The following is a 19609-nucleotide window of genomic DNA, read 5'->3' as shown; positions in this document are numbered from 1 at the left end:
GGATAAAACCAAACAAACAGACGGAAGCCCCATAGCTCTTTTCAACATGTTTGTTGACCGCTGCCGCAACCAACTGCATGTTGTCCTTGCCATGAGTCCCATTGGAGATGCCTTTCGGATTCGTCTTAGAAAGTTCCCTGCTCTAGTAAACTGCTGTACCATTGACTGGTTTCAGGTATTGTCATGTAAATTTTAGATAGACTTCTAGAAATATTGATTCTCCATCATCAGCATGACTTATTTTAAAGTCCACCCCACTCCCCACAATTGTAGCTCAGCAGAACTTTCTGATCAATAATAATATATTTTATGAAATTAAAATTCAAAAATCATTATAACAGAAAAACCTTTTATTACTAGTGTATACAGTCATTGACATCAACTAATTGTAGAAAGTTTTAGGATAAAGTTGTATATCTGTCAGGTTCCTGACAGGGAAGAAAGAATACCTGGGAAGGCCTCACTGAGGAAAGTTGAATGAAGGAACTGTTCATGAAGGTGTAGGCAGGATTAAAGGAACTTGAGAGGGATGGTGAGGCAGGAAATGGTAGAGCATAGCAAGAAGATGTTACTACAGCTGGGTTTAAAGGGGCATAGGGAGGAAAATGTGTTACTGGAACTTGAAGCTGTGGAAGTAGGAAAGTCTGACGGGATCAGGAACCCCAAACCTAGAGTTCAGCTTCTGCTAGAAAGCAAGAGGGATAGAAATGCCTCTACCTCTCTCTTCTCCCACCCTCCAGTCTCTTTCCATTAGAAAACCTGGCAGAAAGTCAAAAGGAAGAAACTCCCAGTGACCACTTTTTCTAATAAATTTCAGTATCAGAAGTACAGAACATACAAGGGCATAGGGTAGGAAGTTTGTGAGCTGTGGCAGAGATCCTGTGAGGGAGATCTAACACATAGGAATTTTTGACCTTGGGGAATTTACATAACCCCTTTGTCCCTCCAATTTCTGCTGAGATTTCATGAAAAAACATATTTATTGAACCCTTGCTTTGTAGCAGATCTTATTCTAAAGCTGGAGATGAGTCAGAAAATGAAATAGACTAGGCTTCTGCTTTTCTTGAGTTTACTTACATGCTTGCAAATTAGTGAAAAATAATTCCATCATCCAGGGTAGCATAAATGGAGTAAAAGGTTTTCTGAATCAGTGACCTTTAGGAGGAAACATAAAGGACAAAAAGTACCAGTACTGAGAGGATCTGGTCAGAGACAAGAAATTAGTGAAGACAAGGAGCTTCATAGGAAGATTGAATAGAGTGAGAAAAACTCAGGACAAGGGCATAGTACCTGAGGGGGAAATTACATAGAGTGGGGTTGGAAAGGTGGAAAGGGCCAGATCAAGTAGAGATTTACAGATTAGTTTTGGATTTCGTTTTGAATATGTTGCGAAGTCTTCAAACAGTTGTAAATTGAGAGTGTGAAATTAGCTGTTAATAATCTGCATTTGATGAGATCACTCTGGCACCTCCACAGAGCACACAAACAGGGTGGACAGTTAGGACACTGTTGAAATATTCCAGAAAAATGATAACAGTTGAACTGCAATGGTGATTATAGGTGTAGAAGGAAAAGAGTTGGAAGCTATTTTAGGGATGGTGCCCATAGAACTGGATTTTGAGATGGATATAGAATTGAGGTGTTTACTAAGTTGGGAAGATCACAACCATTTGGGGGGAGATATGACCATGATTCAGACTTGTTGAGTTTGAGGCAATTATGAAAGAAATCAAGGAGGCAGTTATTCATCAACTTCTGGAGTTTAGGGTAGAGGATAGTAACATTTACCTCGGAAATTTGGGGAGAAATAAATGAGATAATAATAGTAGAATGTGCAAAAAGATACACATTCTATAAATTTGGTTCCTTTTTTCTTCCTTTCTCCTGCAATACTCATGTACAATTTCTCTAACTCCTGAACAAACCAGAAAGAGTTAACAACATTACATGCATTAGCTACTGGCTCCCTGTCCTAAGCAGTCAAGTACTTGGGGGAAGTTTCTCCTGAGATTCTGTCCCACCCCATTCCTCATCCTTTCCCCTGCATTTCCACCATCTGTGAAGGACCTCAGTAGTAACAGACTCCTGTCAGTAACTTCGATGATATGCTAAAGCGTTTATCTTAACATTCAGTCCTGGCCTGAAGACGCACTACAGGCAGTTGCCTCCCGCTTCCTGGAAGACATTGAAATGTCAGAGGAAATACGAGATGGCTGCATTGAGATGTGTAAAAGCTTCCACACTTCTACTATAGATTTATCCACATCCTTCTATGTTGAACTTCAAAGATACAATTATGTGACACCTACCTCTTATCTTGAATTAATCTCTACCTTCAAACTGTTGTTGGAAAAGAAAAGGAGGTAAAAATGAAATTTCTTATTCCTAAGTAAGCTATGGTGGTTTTAAAACATTTATGTGGACAAAAATGACATAGCAAAAATGAATATTTTTATTTCATATATGTGTATACTGTGAGTTTTGTTGAATCATTTAATGATTTACTCCACAAACATTTTTAGGTTAGGGAGCAAGGCTTATTCTTTTGTGCACATGATTGCCTAGCACGTCATAAATGTATAATCATATTTAAGGAATGAAGATGTGCCACTCAGAGCTGCAGTAAGGCCCCAGGGTACTTTGGCAGTGTATTGGGTAAACATTACTAGTGAGTAATTTTCCTTCAATAAGTAATTAGATAATAAATAAACCTTCTCTTTAGGTACTGAACAGCTGGAACCTAGAGACAGTCACTCAATATACATAGCTAGCTTTCCTTCTTTAAGTAAACTCTTATTTGAGAACATCAATACAAACATCAGTAAACTTATATACTATAGAATGTGTCAATGTGAGCTTTTTTGATGTTGTTGACGTTAACCTATACATGCAGAAAAGTTGATTCAACAGTTTCTTTGATTCTAAAAATTAATACTCCGTCTCCTTGGGTCAGGAAGATCCCCTGGAGGAGGAAATGACAACCCATTCTGGTATTCTTGCCTAGAAAGTTCCATGGACAGAGGAGCCTGGTGGGCTACAGTCCGTGGGGTCACAGAGTCAGACATGACTGAGCACATAACACACTTTCCACACAGACACACATATATATTATAAGATGTAAAAGTAAATTACTTATAAAGTTAGGTGTTTAGAAGTTTTACTAACTACCTTTAAGGAGGTCTTTTACTAGTGAAATTTATTTAAGCAATTTACATATTACATTTATAAATTTTAATATTATTATTACCCTGATTTAACAAACTGAACTTTCCTAGGTACTTAATTTATATAAAATCTGGTAAGTTAAACTTACACATATGGTAAGCCTTAAGTTTTTTTAAGTGTTTGACTATTACCTATAGACTTGATGGGATTTTTTTTTTTTTTTACTTAAAAATACAAATTAACTCTGTTGCTCAATTATGCTCAATTATCAGGGCTTCCCTGGTGGCTCAAACAGTAAAATATCTCCCTGCAGTGCAGGAGACTCATTAGGAAAGTCTCCTGGCGAAAAGAATGGCTATCCACTTGAGTATTCTTGCCTGGAGAATTCCATAGAGAGAGGAGCCTGGAGGGCTACAGTCCATGGGGTTGCAGAGTTGAACACATCTGAGCAACACACACACATATATATATATTGAGGTATAAGTTCAGTTCAGCTCAGTTCAGTTGCTCAGTTGTGTCCGACTCTTTGCCACCCCATGAACCGCAGCACGCCAGGCCTCCCTGTCCATCAGCAACCCCCAGAGCTCACCTAAACTCATGTCCATCAAGTTGGTGATACCATCCAACCATCTCATCCTCTGTCGCCCCCATCTCCTCCTGCCCTCAATCTTTTCCAGCATCAGGGTTTTTTCAAATGAGTCAGTTCTTCGCATCAGGTGGCCAAAGCATTGGAGTTTCAGCTTCAACATCAGTCCTTCCAATGAACACCTAGGACTGATGTCCTTTAAATATTAAATATACTTGAAACACCAAATGTGCACAGAGTCCTTGACAAAAAAAAAAATAAGTTAATTTTTGCATATTAACTGTAAATCTTTCTAAATTTTCCTATGGCTATCTCATTATCTCAGGCATTTTGAAGTACTTTTTCTTGTATTATCTAAGATGCTATCTAGACTGGTGGGAAACTTCTCAGCAATATTTACAGTGACTTTGGTAATGCCTTCTACAGCAGAGGTGTCATAGCTTCCTATGCATCATGGTCCACACCCCATATTGAATCATACCAATAGCATTCTTTCCATCTCCTAGTGAAATCTGCAAGTTCCACCCAAGGCTACTACATAACTTGACTGAATTTTATTATTTCTTTGACTGTCAAGATATTATCTTTCCATTTAGATCTTAGGATTTTAACCTAATGGAATCTTGCTTTTCTCCCCCAGTATTTTCCTATCCAGGAGGATCAAAACCTCTTGGAGAGTCTGATTAATTGGGAGGTATCACTTATATCTCTCTTTGACTATATGCTCACAGTATTTCAGGCCACCCTAACTGGAAGAAAGATTGTAAAAATGAGATACAAACAGAGAAAAGTTGAAAATAATACTTTTCTAGGCATTTTTATATATTCTTGATGACATTGCAAATTTCCTCTTCTTAAAAATGTTCTCCTTTGCCTCTACTAGAGTTCCCCACCATATAGTTCAGTTAAGTCACTCAGTCGTGTCCAACTCTTTACAACCCATGGACTGCAGCGTGCCAGGCCTCCCTGTCCATCACCAACTCCCAGAGTTTATTCAAACTCATGTCCATTGATCTGGTCATGCCATCCAACCATCTCATCCTCTGTCATCCCCTCTCCTCCTGCCTTCAATCTTTCCCAGCATCAGGGTCTTTTCCAATGAGTCCGATCTGTGCATCAGGTGGCAAAAGTATTAGAGTTTCACCTTCAGTCCTTCCAATGAATATTCAGGACTGATCTCCTTTAGGATGGACTGGTTGGATCTCCTGGCTGTCCAAGAGCCTCTCAAGAGTCTTCTCCAAAACCACAGTTCAAAAGCATCAATTCTCGGCTCTCAGCTTTCTTTATAGTCCAACTCTCACATCCATACATGACTACTGGAAAAACCATAGCCTTGACTAGACGGACCTTTGTTGGAAAAGTAATGTCTCTGCTTTTTAATATGCTGTCTAGGTTGGTCATAGCTTTTCTTCCAAGGAGCAAGGATCTTTTAATTTCATGGCTACAATCACCATCTGCAGTGATTTTGGAGCCCCCCCAAAAAAAGTCTGTCATTGTTTCCATTGTTTCCCCATCTATTTGCCATGAAGTGATGGGACCAGATGCCATGATCTTAGTTTTCTGAATGTTGAGTTTTAAACCAACTTTTTCACTCTCCTTTTCACTTTCATTAAGAGGCTCTTTAGTTCTTTGCTTTCTGCCATAAGAGTGGTGTTATCTGCATGTTTGAGATTATTGATACTTCTGCTGGCAATCTTGATTTCAGCTTGTGCTTCATCCAGCCCAGCATTTCTCATGATGTATTCTGCATAGAAGTTAAATAAGCAGGGTGACAATATACAGCCTTGACGCAATCCTTTCCCAATTTGGAACCAGTCTGTTGTTACATGTCCAGTTCTAATTGTTGCTTCCTGACCTGCATACAGATTTCCCAAGAGGCAGGTCAGATGGTCTGGTATTCCCATCTCTTTCAGAATTTTCCACAGTTTCTTGTGATCCACACAGTCAAAGGGGTGGCATAATCAATAAAGCAGAAGTAGATATTTTTCTGGAACTCACTTGCTTTTTCGATCATCCAGCAGATGTTGGCAATTTGATCTCTAGTTCCTCTACCTTTTCTAAATCCAGCTTGAACATCTGTAAGTTCACGGTTCATGTATTGCTGAAGCCTGGCTTGGAGAATGTTGAGCATTACTTTACTAGCATGTGAGATGAGCGCAATTGTGCGATAGTTTGAGCATTCTTTGGCATTGCCTTTCTTTGGGATTGGAGTGAAAACTGACCTTTTCCAATTACAGTAACCCTGTAGTTACTCTTCCCTTAATAGCTGAAGTCTTCAGATATCTTTATAGCCAAGTAGTATTGTGACCTTCGGAGAAGGCAATGGCAGCCCACTCCAGTACTCTTGCCTGGAAAGTCCCATGGATGGAGGAGCCTGGTGGGCTGCAGTCCATGGGGTCGCGAAGAGTCAGAAATGACTGAGAGACTTCACTTTCACTTTTCACTTTCATGCATTGGAGAAGGAAATGGGAACCCACTCCAGTGTTCTTGCCTGGAGAATCCCAGGGATGGGGGAGCCTGGTGGGCTGCCTTCTATGGGGTCACACAGAGTCAGACACTACTGAAGTGACTTAGCAGCAGCAGCAGCAGTATTGTAACCTAGAAGCAAGCGCTCAGATTCCCTCCCAGGAAACCAGTGTTTTAGCCAACAAGGGGTCCCGTGGGTTGAGCCACCACACTGAAACTGCTTCATGGTGGCCGGGGGCCAGACCTTTCCTGTGCTTGCTCCACAAGGGTTCCACTGAAACCAAACTCACAGATTATATGGTATCCTCTCTCGAGTCTCCTCAGTTCACATTGCTGTAACATATTTTGCTCAGAGGAATCAACTTATCACAGAAGTGTAACAGGTCCCAACTTGCAATGTTTTCTTTTTTTTTCAGTGACAGCCTTTTCAGTTTTCTGGCTCAAACCAGTTAATCACTCAGTTGAAGAGTATGCTTCCATCTTTAGACAATTATCGGGTTGGTTAGTTACCAATGCCAACCTACTTTTTGAAGAGAATTTCTAAAATGCGTCACTTTTTACTTTGAGACATTATGGCATCTCAGATATTTAAAATGAAACAAATTATAAAGAAGCATTTTTTCTACTCATGATGTGTAATTATCTCTGTAACATATATGAATGCAAATCAAAAATTTAAAGTATATTAAAATATTATATTATTTTGAAATCAATTATTATTACTTTATAAGAATTTTGTACCAAAAAAGAGTTGAACTTTATTCTTTGGCCACTTGTATTTTAAATGAAAAATTCCTATTTCAAGATACTTAACACATATTAAAATTATGTGCCACATTTGGCAATGTTCAAACAATATATTTTGGGTACTGAAGTTTATTTAAAATAATTGATTATAAAAAGATCTTAAGGAAAATATTGTTGTTGGAATAAACTTCCCAAGATGACTAATTACAGAGGCACATCATTCATCTTGATGGAGGAGGTTCCTTGCTTTATACTTAGTATATTTTTCTTTTGAATTTGTTATATGCCTGGATACTGTGATAATACTGGCAGTACACAAAACCCCAAGACATACTGTCTGCTTTTAATTGTACACAATCTAAAATTCTAGAGTTCATATTTTTTACCAACTGTTGATTTATGCAAAAATCTTTCAAACCACTTTTTTAAAGTTGAAGTATGCTTGATTTACAATGTTGTGTCAGTTTCAGGGGTTAAGCAAAGGGATTAAGTTATATATATGTGTGTGTGTGTGTGTGATTTTTCAGATTCTTTTCCATTATAGTTTATTACAAGATATTGATTATAGTTCCCTGTGCTATACAGTAGGTCCACTTCTTTAGTTATGCCTTGAAAAAAATCTGAAAAGCTAAAGAATACTTATTTTTTTCCTTGAAGAAGAAGCCTAGAGCCTGACAGCTAGCCTTGTTTTATCTCTTTGCTTTCAGTGAAGTCATGAAAATGAAAAAGAGGTATGAAGTGGGTTTGGATAAACTGGATTCTGCTGCATCTCAAGTAGCCACAATGCAATTCGAGTTAGAGGCTCTACATCCTCAGTTAAAAGTTGCTAGCAAAGAGGTTGATGAAATGATGTTGATCATTGAGAGGGAATCGGTAGAAGTTTCCAAAACTGAAAAAATCGTGAAAGCTGATGAAACAATAGCAAACGAACAAGCTATGGCTGCCAAAGCCATTAAAGATGAATGTGATGCTGACCTGGCGGGGGCTTTGCCCGTATTAGAGTCAGCACTGACAGCCCTTGACACCCTCACTGCACAGGTAAGAGCACAGCTGTGGGCTTGCTGGGAGACCTGTTAGCATAACTTAAGGAAGTGCTTACCATTGTGTGCTGCAGTTTGGTCTATCTTTCCAAAGTCTCCACGTTGAATGTGATTAAAATCATTTTCAAATTGGCCAAAAGATTCCCTAATTGACCTGGAAAAAGAAATGGACATGCAAGACTAAGACAGTTTTGAAAAGAAAGTTTCCAAATGTTCTAAACAACCATACAACAATCATTATTTCAGGAACTTTGCAGAGCAACTTTAATTGACAGGGGCATGAATATACACTTTTATTTTATGTACACTTTTTCATATTTAGAAACTTGTAGCTAGATATGCCTTACAGTATATATGGTAAGGTGGGGTGTCAGTGTTTGTCAGTGGGTTTTTTGTGTGTGTGATACATATGACAAGTTATGTATGATTTTTAATAATTTATAATAATTGTTAGTATAAAATTTATAATGTTATAAAATAAAACAAAATGTTTTGTTTTATAATATAGCTTTGACAGTAGTAAAAATTAAAACATGAAAGGGAACATTTCATTTAAGAAAGATTAAGATGAATTTTGAAAAATAGCGTTGGCAATCTCAGCTAAACTTTTGCGTAAATTACTAGAAGATGGGACATCCCTTGTGGCTCAGCTGGTAAAGAATCCACCTGCAATTCAGGAGACCTGGGTTCAATCCTTGGGTTGGGAAGATTCCCTGGAGAAGGGAAAGCCTACCCACTCCAGTATTCTGGCCTGGAGAATTCCATGGACTTTATAGTCCATGGGGTGGTAAAGAGTTGGACACGACTGAATGACTTTCACATGCACACACGGGAGAGGATGTGTTAGATCCTTTCTTCACACCTTCCTCCAAAATAGGTTTCAGATAGAAATTTAAATATAAATAGTTATATTATATTATAAAATAGTATCAAATGTAGGTCAGATGTTAATAATTGTGGAATATAAACTAGGACTGAAGATTTCTTTGGTGTAAGAGAAATCAGAGAAGAAAACACTAAGCAATATTGTTTGTAATATATGTGCTCTGGATACTCTCTTGTATTTTTCAAAAATAAGATAATTTTTGTACCTAAAAATGTAATGGTACATTTTTGTACCTAAAAAAAGTAATGAATTTTAGTACCTAAAAATCAACACATTTTATTTCATATAAACACCACGGATAGAAGTTTAGAAACACTAAGGGAAAAAATCTTTCAACTGCATGGCAAATAAAATATTAATATACTTCTGTGTGTAAAGCTCTTACAAATCACTAAGGGAAAAAAGTAGCTCTAACATAATATAGTAAATAATATAAAGAAGTACCAATTCAAAAAGGAGGAAACACAAATAGTTAATAAGGGTATGAAAATACATCATATCTCACTTGTATTTAAAGTCTATACAGTTCATGGAATTCTCCAGGACAGAATACTGGAGTGGGTAGCCACTCCAGTAACACCACTGGTGGTTTCTTTACCAGTTGAACCACCAGGGAAGCCTAAGGAATACTGGAGTAGGTAGCATGTCCCTTCTCCATCGGATCTTCCCAACCCAGGAATTGAACCAGGGTATCCTGAATTGCAGGTGGATTCTTTACCAGCTGAGCTACCAGGGAAGCCCCCAAAGAAATACAAATCAAAATAAAATTTCTTTTGCCTGATAGAATGCTTACCCATGTTAAGGGTATATGTAATAAAACAGGCACCCTTATATATTTTCTGCAGGTCAGTTTGTCAATATTTGTCAAAAGCTTTAAAAAAAAATTAAGATTTTAATTGTAATAGTAAAAAAGAAAAAGGCATGGAGTGTTAGAATTATGGTTCATATCTATACATCAGAAAGCTATGCAGCATTAAAAATGATGTAAATGTTTACTAGCACAAGAGTATGTTTATTACATATTATTAAAATAGAACAGTTTAAAACAGCATGTATATTAGATATACTATGATTCCACCGGTTAAAATAGGGCAGATACACTGGTTTATAGCATATACACATGAAAAAGATGTAGAGAAATATAAAGTAAGATGTTTACAGGAGTTAACTATATGTGATTGGTTTTACAGGAGACATATGTACAGTTTCTCTATATTTCTCTGTTTGCATCTGTAACTTGTATAGTTTTTAAGAAGCAGCAAAGCTCTTACTTTGGGACAGTCAATAAAAAGCTCTTTCATGTGTTCTTGAAGTGGATTTCATGTCGTGAGTGATCTCAGGGTATTTTCCCATTACTCTTTTTTATTTTTAACTTTGCCTTTGAGATAAACTTCTCAGCACTTCATGATACAATTCTATCACTGTCAGCAGTTTCTGACACTTCACTGTCAGTGAGTAGCGAGTTTCTATCTTATGGCTTAGTTTGAAAATAGGAACCACACAAGTCAATGTAAACAATTCTTGCATGTTGTTATTTCAAGGACATTACAGTGGTAAAATCCATGAAGAGTCCTCCCGCTGGTGTCAAGCTTGTTATGGAAGCTATATGCATCTTGAAAGGCATCAAAGCCGACAAAATCCCTGACCCAACAGGTACAGGGAAAAAGATTGAGGATTTCTGGGGTCCTGCCAAAAGACTTCTGGGTGACATTCGATTTCTGCAGTCACTTCATGAATATGACAAGGACAATATTCCTCCAGCTTACATGAACATCATAAGAAAAAATTATATTCCAAATCCAGATTTTGTTCCAGAAAAGATAAGAAATGCTTCCACAGCAGCCGAAGGTCTGTGCAAATGGGTCATAGCAATGGATTCATATGATAAGTAAGTAGTGAGAAAAAAGAAAACAAACTTTTTTTTTCAGGTTGGTTCTTCAGGTAATATAAAACCTATGAACTACATAGGTGAGAGACTCCTCAGAAAGTCAGGTCTAATGTCTGCTCTGACATGTTTACTGGAGGCAAGATTATACCAACTACATAGTATAACACAATGATATTTACACTTTTTGGACTCAGCAACATTTTGTTGTTTTTGTTCAGTGGCTAAGTCATGTCTGACTCTTTGCGACTCCATGGACTGAGGAGCACCAGGCTTCCCTGTCTTTCATTATCTCCCAGGGTTTGCTCAAACTCATGTCCATTGATTTGGTGGTGATGACATCTAACCATCTCAACCTTTTACACTCTAAAAAATGATTATAGACCCCCAACCTTTTTATCAATATATTAGAAATTAAAAGTGAGAATTTTAAAAAAATTATTTACTGATTCATTTCTAAAAAGCAACAAATACTTTACATAAATACTTCTTTTTTAAAGTCCACATTTTCAAAAAGTTTTGGAAGAAAAGTGGTGGCATTTTATACTTTTGCAAATCTCTTTACTATGTTCTTTAAGAGAAGACAGCTGGATTCTCAGATCTGCTTCTTCATTCAATCTGTGGTGGGCTGTTGTTTTGACTAAAGTATATGAAGAAAATACAGCCTCACACAGATGTTTAGTTGACAGGGAGAGCCTCATTGGAGTCCCGAGGTGGAGGGGACATGTCTTGGACCACATTTTGAAAACAACACCTAACGTACAGTCTTTGATGAAACAAACAGCCTATATGGATGATTATATGAGAAACATTTATATCATATACAAAACAGTAAAAACTGTTGGTTATTCCTTTGAAAAGCAACTATTACAGGATATCTTTAAATCTCACAATTCTATTTGTGAGATGTGTACATCTATATTACATGCTATATATGTTTTGGACAATGATGTATTCTGTTAATGATAAATTTTAATTTAATGTTTTATCATTTATTTGGATTTCCCTGATGGCTCAGCTGTAAAGAATCTGCCTGCAATGCAGGAGATGCGGGAGACACAGGTTAGATCCTTGGGTTAAGAAGATCCCCTGGAAGAGGAAATGGCAATTCACTCCAGTATTCTTGCCTGAAAAATCCCATGGACAGAGGAGCCTGGTGGGCTATAGTCCAAAGGGTTGCAACGAGTCAGACACAGTTGAGCAACTGAGCACACATGCCCACATACATTTACTTAGAATGGTAACACCGCTGATTCCATTTTCTAGAAGAGAATTTAGATCTGTAATTTCCCCTACATAGTCCCTTTTATTACTGACATACATATTTATAAGATATCTGGTTTTAGTTAAGGGTATATTCTGATATTTGAAAAAAAGTAAAATATAAAGACAGGAGCATAATTGTTATATGTATATAATAAGCCTAGAAGAGAAAAAACAAAAGAGTTGGGGAACTGAAGAAGTGGGTGTATACAATATCATTTTAACTATTTTGAGATGAAAATAAAATAATAAGATTAATCTACAAAATAATAAAAATTAAAATGAAAGAACAAAATGACATAAAATACCCTTCCTTTCTTCATTGTTATTAAGCCTTAATGAGTTAGACTGGTTTACATAAACACTGTAATATTTAACATGTATGTGCTTATTCTCCTTTTCCAAAATCACCAAAATTGACACTGGCAACAATTTAATATTTATCAATGGTTTAAAAAAAATCACTTATTTAGGGGTTTTCCTGGTGACTCAAACAGTAAAGAATCTACCTGCAATGCAGGAGACCCGGGTTCGATCTCTGGGTCGGGAAGATACCCTGCCTGGAGAATTCCATGGGACAGAAGAGCCTGGTGGGCCATAGTCCATGGGGTCGCAAAGAGTCAGACGTGACTGAGCGACTAACACACATATGCAATCACTTATTTGAAAATATTATATATATTTGATATCTATTTTGAGAATCATTTTATTGCTGGTATTAACTTTGTTAAATGTAAGATATAGAAATCAGTATAGGTTTTATGTGAAGATGTGTTTTGAGTTACAATAAGGATTTTAGAAAAGTAATTCATGTATTCTACTATTGTGTGAAAATTGTATAAATCTTAATTATGTTGAATTGGTTCACAGTGCTCTTCAGGTCTACTATATCTTTCTACCTTTCTGTATGTTGTACTAATTTGGGGATTTTGATATTGAAACTCTACCTAAAAATCTTAATGTATTTACTTAAAATAATTGTAATATATAGTAGAGCTATACATAATCTTGTTCTGTATTTTCCAAGTCTCCTGTAAATGTGTTATCATTCTTTCATAATTTAAAAAAATTAAAAAGTAAATTCAGTGATGGAAAGTACACTAGAATATTAAACATGTATTTAATTTTCCAATTTTACTTTTGGCAGAGTGGCAAAAATTGTAGCTCCCAAAAAGATAAAACTGGCTGCAGCTGAAGGGGAGCTTAAAATTGCTATGGATGGTCTCAAAAAGAAGCAGGCAGCACTTCGGGACGTTCAGGACAAGCTGGCCAGGCTTCAGGACACACTCGAACTAAATAAACAAAAGAAAGCTGACTTAGAAAACCAGGTATAGTATAATACAGACAGACATAGGCAAATCTTCAGTTACCCTAATAAGAATAATGTTCACGCAGCTACAAAAACAGCAATACTGTTTTCTTCCTGGTCAGGAGTTGGCAAACAGTGGACCACAGGATAAACCCACCTTTGTATGGCCCACAAGCTAATAATGACTTTGACATTTTTAAATGATTACATATTAAATGATTATACAAGTTTCTATATAATATCCTCAGTTTTGCCTCTTAGTCCACAAAGCCTATAATATTTATCTTCTGGCTCTTTATCCACAAAAAGAAAAAAAATCGCCAACCATCTCTACTATAGATTACTAGAATATTGAGCTAAATTATTTAAATCATTCTTCATTATGAGTGAGAAAATGGAAAACCAAACTGTTAAGTAACAGTTATGTGAAAGTTAATGGCAGAGCTGAGATTAGAACTCAACACCCAGAACCATACTGTGTCCACTGGAAATGTTTTTAAGACTAAAATCATTACTCCAACTTAGTGATACCTTTTGTAAAAAGTAATTGCTAGGATCTGATTATGTTCCCCAGAAAAGTCCAAGTATCTTGATATACAGTCAACATTTATTGAGTGCTTATCATGTGCAAGGCACTGTTGTTCTGAGAGCAATGTATATTATGTCACTGATTCTCACAAAAGCTTTCTGAGGGAGGTAATCTTTTTAGATTATTTTCTAGAAACTAAAGCACAGAAAAGTTAAGCAACTTGCTCATGGTCAACCCAGTTTCTAAGTTTAGATCCAAGTCCAGGCAATCTGACTCTAATACTTTTCTCTTTCCCATCCTACTAGGCTGCTTCTTTCTGTACAATATGTGCACAAATTCTGTATTTGTACAATCTGTGATATTGTGCTAATCTTAAAAATGTGTCCTATTATTTGACATGGTCTTCAAGTGATCAATTTTTGTTTAAATAATATAACTAACAGATAGATATGTGGTTGCTCACTGTAAACATTTTTCAACTGTGCTGTATGTTTGAAATTATTTGTTTTTCATAATAAAATGTTATAAAATTATGGTAATGTAAAATGAATATGTGTACTAAAAGCTTGCTTTTGGAAGAGAAATTTTGGTTAAAATTTTTTGCATAGTTTCTGATGACAACTTTATTATGGTCCAAGACCTGATTTAACATTTTAGTTGAGAGAAGAATGTGTGAAGAAAGAAACCAGGATGCAAAAGGTAATAAAAAGAGGGAAAATTAACAGGAAAGGTTTTTAAAGAAGTATCAAAAATCTTACCAATTACATACCTTCTGCTTTTTTTAAACCCATCTTTATATAAACTCTTATGGTATTCTATATGTTTAACACTAAAGGCATTTGTTATTATTAATATAAATATTAATAGCATAGGAAAAAGTACAAGCCAAATTCTCATTCTAAAATAATCTAAATGTCTCTATTTTTATCAATAATTTACTTCTTTTCATGTAAATTATTTTATTTTGAACTTTAAGATAACCTTTACTTAATCTTGTCATCCTCTAAAAATAATGATAAGTCACTTATAATTAATCAAAATAATTCAGATATTCCACTGGAACATTGCTATTGCATGGTTTAAAATGACTTTTGCCCAAGTTTTCCACATTTGTAATTATCCTTCCTCTTTTTTTGAAAATAACATTGCTTAATTATGTATAATCAAACTTGGTTGACAGCCTTATGCACAAAGTAGGCTCTCAGCTATTGACTGATGTCCTAATTTAAGGTTAATTGCAAGTGTCTGAGTAGGCTGACACAATTTAGCAGCTTGGAAACTGTGCTTTGTAAGTAAGCATAAATTATTAAAACCTTTAAACATTTAACCTTTAAAATTATCATTAAATCAACTGTAAGTTAAATTAGGGGGAAACGTTCATAGAATATTTAAAATAAAATGCACTTTGATTATTAAAATGGAGGGTAAAACTTTCAGTGTCTCATAACCGTAGCTCATTTCCTTAAATAGAGCAGTTGTTTGTGTTATATGATAAATACCTGTTATGAGTTTCACAAATTAGATTAAAACACTCTCTTTACTATGAAAAAAGTCTAAAAGATCATGGACTCTCCAGTCTTCACAGTGAACTACTGCACATTTTTCTTCCACAGAGAGCTAAAAAAGGAAAACTCGAGGTGTAACTTTGTAATTTAAAAATTTATCCCTGGGGTTAAAATCTGGCAGAATTTTTAACTTACTCTACTTGTAGGTGTTGATAAAAGTTTACTTCTATTTTTGAGGTTGACCTGTGCAGCAAAAAGCTAGAACGAGCTGAACAATTGATCGGAGGCCTTGGGGGTGAGAAAACACGATGGAGCCAGACAGCTCTGGAGCTGGGGCAGCTGTACATCAACCTGACGGGGGACATCCTTGTTTCTTCAGGGGTCGTGGCTTACCTTGGAGCCTTCACATCTAACTATCGACAGGTAGGGAATACTTGTCCACCTCTAGGGTCTCCTCTTGATCCTTCTGGTACACCCAACATTAATCTTGGATTTTTTGTTGTTGTTGTTTGGATTTCTTGCTAAGTATGAGGGAGAAAAATGTTCGCAAGTGATTTTTAGTTGTGTATTTTAATTATTCAGTAAGTTAGCTTGGTGACAAAAAAATACTGTATTAAATACTCTTATAATTGTTTTAGAAACAAAAAGATCTACTTTAGCACATCATGTGAAATGGTAGGCCCTAGTAATAAAATTTTAGTTCTTATAAACAAGTATAAAGGTATCAGGATTTTTTTTGATGTTTTTAATCAACTACTCTCAATGAGTCTCAATAATAAATCATTTTCAAATGATTTCAGAAGCTAAAGCATCTTAAACCTTCAGTTTTAGTTTAGGAAAAGATGAGCCTGCCTAAAAACAATTGATCAGGGGCATCTTTCCTAAGAAAATAAATACCAAGTTCCCTGCTTCAAATTCCTACCCCTCTGATGAATTCTGCCTCAGTCTTATCCTTGACCCCACTCCTAACCCTACTTCTTCTCCCAGCTTTTTTCTTCCACTTTTCAGTTTCTTTCTCAATGAGACCCAGCATATTCTTCAGCTCTCTTTAGGAATACAACCCAGGACATGGCCCTTCCAAAGCAGAAGAAGGCAATGAGAATAAAGAGAAATTCGAAGCATTTGGCAATAGCTTCTGGTGTCAAGGGAGGAGAGAAAAATGAAAACCCACTTCTAAAGTGGGGCTTTGTCACTTTACAAAGCATTTGTTTTGTTCATGGTCTCAGTTGAGATTCACTTGATTTCAAGGTTTCTCTTAAGTAGGGTTGATTCTTGGAGGCCACTATTTTGGTTTGTTTGCTTGCTTTTAAGCAAACTGGTTTAAATTCCTCATATTGATCATGCTTCTGTCTTCAGGCTTCTGGGTTCTTGAAGCCCTTGTCCTGGCACATGAGTTTCATATTCTTCTTAGCTTTCTGTCTTCATTTGTGTCTGAACAACTATCTACGATTATAGCCTCTACATGAAAGTGAAAGAGGAGAGTGAAGAAATTTGCTTAAAACTCAACATTCAGAAAACTAAGATCATGGCATCTGTTCCCATCACTTTATGGCAAATAGATGGGGAAACAATGGAAACAGTGACAGACTTTATTTTGGGGGGCCCCAAAATCAGTGCAGATGGTGAGTGCAGCCACAAAATTAAAAGATGCTTGCTCCTTGGAAGAAAAGCTATGCCCAACCTAGACAGCATATTAAAAAGCAGAGACATTACTTTACCAACAAAGGTTCGTCTAGTCAAAGCTATGGTTTTTCCAGTAGTCATGTATGGATGTGAGAGTTGGACCATAAAGAAAGCTGAGCACTGAAGAATTGATGCTTTCGAACTGTGGTGTTGGAGAAGACTCTTGAGAGTCCCTTGGACTGCAAGGAGATCCAACCAGTCCATTCTAAAGGAGATCAGTCCTGGGTGTTCATTGGAGGGACTGATGCTGAAGCTGAAACTTCAATACTTTGGCCACCTGGTGAGAAGAACCAACTCATTGGAAAAGACCCTAATGCTGGGAAAGATTGAAGACCAGAGGAGAAGGGGATGACAGAGGATGAGATGGTTGGATGGCATCATCGACGCAATGAATGTGAGTTTGAGTAAGCTCTGGGAGTTGGTGATGGACAGGGAGGCCTGGTGTGCCGCAGTCCATGGGGTCACAAAGAGTTGGATATGACTGAGCAACCGAACTGAACTGATAGCATTGACATCTTGTAGTTCAAATAATTAACATTTAATATGACACTATTTACCTAGTCTTAGACTTGTTTGCTTGACAGTTTTAGAGCCTGAGGCTTATAATGATTAAGAAAATTGCTCATAACCACACAGATGGTTAATGACAGAGCGGAAATGAGACTTGTCATCACCCGAATCTTCATTGAACCCTCTTTCTACTCTTCTACGTCAACTTGGACTAATGGAAGAAGTAGCTGCAGAGCTTCCTACACTTCTCTGTTAGTCCCCACCATACCCTGAGTGTCTGAACTGGCTCCAGTGCCATGCTTAAAGTCAGCATTCTGGGGCACCCCTCCAAATCCAGCCCTCTCCAATGACTCCTTCCAAAACACAGCATCTTGTGCTCACTCCCTAGTCACCTGCTTTCACTAGAATGAGGGCTACCAGTTGGACCACCCACACAAATGCTTCTGAAAAGCATTGAGACCAGAACTGAGACCTTGAAATTTACTGACAGAAGCAAAGCAACACTTCAGCTAGACAAAAGATCTAAGCTCATAGCTTCTTCCATGAACTCACATCCACTGTCCCCACCTCTGATTCAAGTAGACACATCATCCCATCCCATCTAAGAAGACTTGAAGGCAATTTTATCTCTTCCTTGTTTTACTGTAGCAACCTAGGCTTTTACTTATCTAGTCTCTACTGTCACTGTTCCTTCCTTTGAATTTATTCTCCACATCCTACACTGTAATCATTTATCTCTTTCTCCTGGGTCAGGGCAGCTGGCAATTTATGCTCATCAAAAGTTTCCCATTTGATTCTAAACACAAGGGTAATAGTAGCAACTTCAGTTCTCTACCCAGATCCCCACCTGGCTTCCTGTGCTTTCACATCAAACAACCAGTGCCTGTGGTTTACTTTGGCTGACTTCCCTTGGGTTCTTAGAACCCACTTTGCCCAGCATCCGGTCCCATCACTTCATGGGAAATAGATGGGGAAACAGTGGAAACAGTGTCAGACTTCATTTTTTGGGGTTCAAAAATCACTGCAGATAGTGACTGCAGCCATGAAATTAAAAGACGCTTACTCCTTGGAAGGAAAGTTATGACCAACCTAGATAACGTATTAAAAAGCAGAGACATTACTTTGCCAACAAAGGTCTGTCTAGTCAAGGCAATGGTTTTTCCAGTGGTCATGTATGGATGTGAGAGTTGGACTGTGAAGAAGGCTGAGCACTGAAGAATTGAAGCTTTGGAACTGTGGTATTGGATAAGACTCTTGAGAGTCCCTTGGACTGCAAGGAGATCCAACCAGTCCATTCTGAAGGAGATCAGCCCTGGGATTTCTTTGGAAGGAATGATGCTAAAGCTGAAACTCCAGTACTTTGGCCACCTCATGCGAAGAGTTGACTCATTGGAAAAGACTCTGATGCTGGGAGGGATTGGGGGCAGGAGGAGAAGGGGACGACAGAGGATGAGATGGCTGGATGTCATCACTGACTTGATGGATGTGACTCTGGGTGAACTCCGGGAGTTGTTGATGGACAGGGAGGCCTGGCGTGCTGCAATTCATGGGGTCGCAAAGAGTCGGACACGACTGAGCAACTGAACTGAACTGGATAGCTAAAATTGCCTGGGAATTTACTTCCCTTTGAGATGGGCCTTAATGAAAGACAGATGTGAGAGCCTGAAGGTCTGTCTCCCTTCCTTCTGGTTGACACAAATCCATGGAATAACTTACACCCACTATAGGATCAAACTGAAACTACCTGTGCAGAACTTTGGCCAATCCACCACCTTTTATTGGCTTCTTCCCCATCCTTATACTGACTCTCTTAATATCTCTTCCTTAATAAATCACTGCGGGGAGCCGGCAGGAGGTTCTCCGCCCATGGCAAAGGTCATGAGGAAGGAGGCTCGACATACGCAAAGGCGGGATTGAGCCTCAGGAGTCCCCCTAGAAATCCTTGAGCATCTACCCCCATAACCAGAGCCTGCCTACTTTACTACTTTGTGCTCTCACCTACACCTCTGACTTTACTGGGGGTTGTCCCCCACCA

At 37.5% G+C, this 19609-nt stretch overlaps 1 protein-coding gene across 1 annotated transcript in view; it reads left to right on the top strand.

The window, feature by feature from the left end:
• DNAH7 (dynein, axonemal, heavy chain 7) overlaps window positions 1-19609 on the top strand; it is a 260726-nt gene that overhangs the window by 156398 nt on the left and 84719 nt on the right. The window contains exons 42-47 of the mRNA XM_010860857.1: window positions 1-175; window positions 2134-2363; window positions 7672-8002; window positions 10432-10778; window positions 13186-13366; window positions 15619-15804. The exon at window positions 1-175 is cut by the window's left edge and continues 6 nt beyond it. Of these exons, the coding sequence (XP_010859159.1) occupies window positions 1-175; window positions 2134-2363; window positions 7672-8002; window positions 10432-10778; window positions 13186-13366; window positions 15619-15804 (1450 nt within the window). The remainder of the gene's footprint in view (window positions 176-2133; window positions 2364-7671; window positions 8003-10431; window positions 10779-13185; window positions 13367-15618; window positions 15805-19609) is intronic.

The sequence above is a fragment of the Bison bison genome, unplaced genomic scaffold (genome assembly GCF_000754665.1).
Source record: "Bison bison bison isolate TAMUID 2011002044 unplaced genomic scaffold, Bison_UMD1.0 scf7180017864471, whole genome shotgun sequence".
NCBI classification, from domain to species: domain Eukaryota; kingdom Metazoa; phylum Chordata; class Mammalia; order Artiodactyla; family Bovidae; genus Bison; species Bison bison.
The sequence above is the reverse complement of the archived record's forward strand: the minus strand, read 5'-3'. Positions and strand labels throughout refer to the sequence as shown.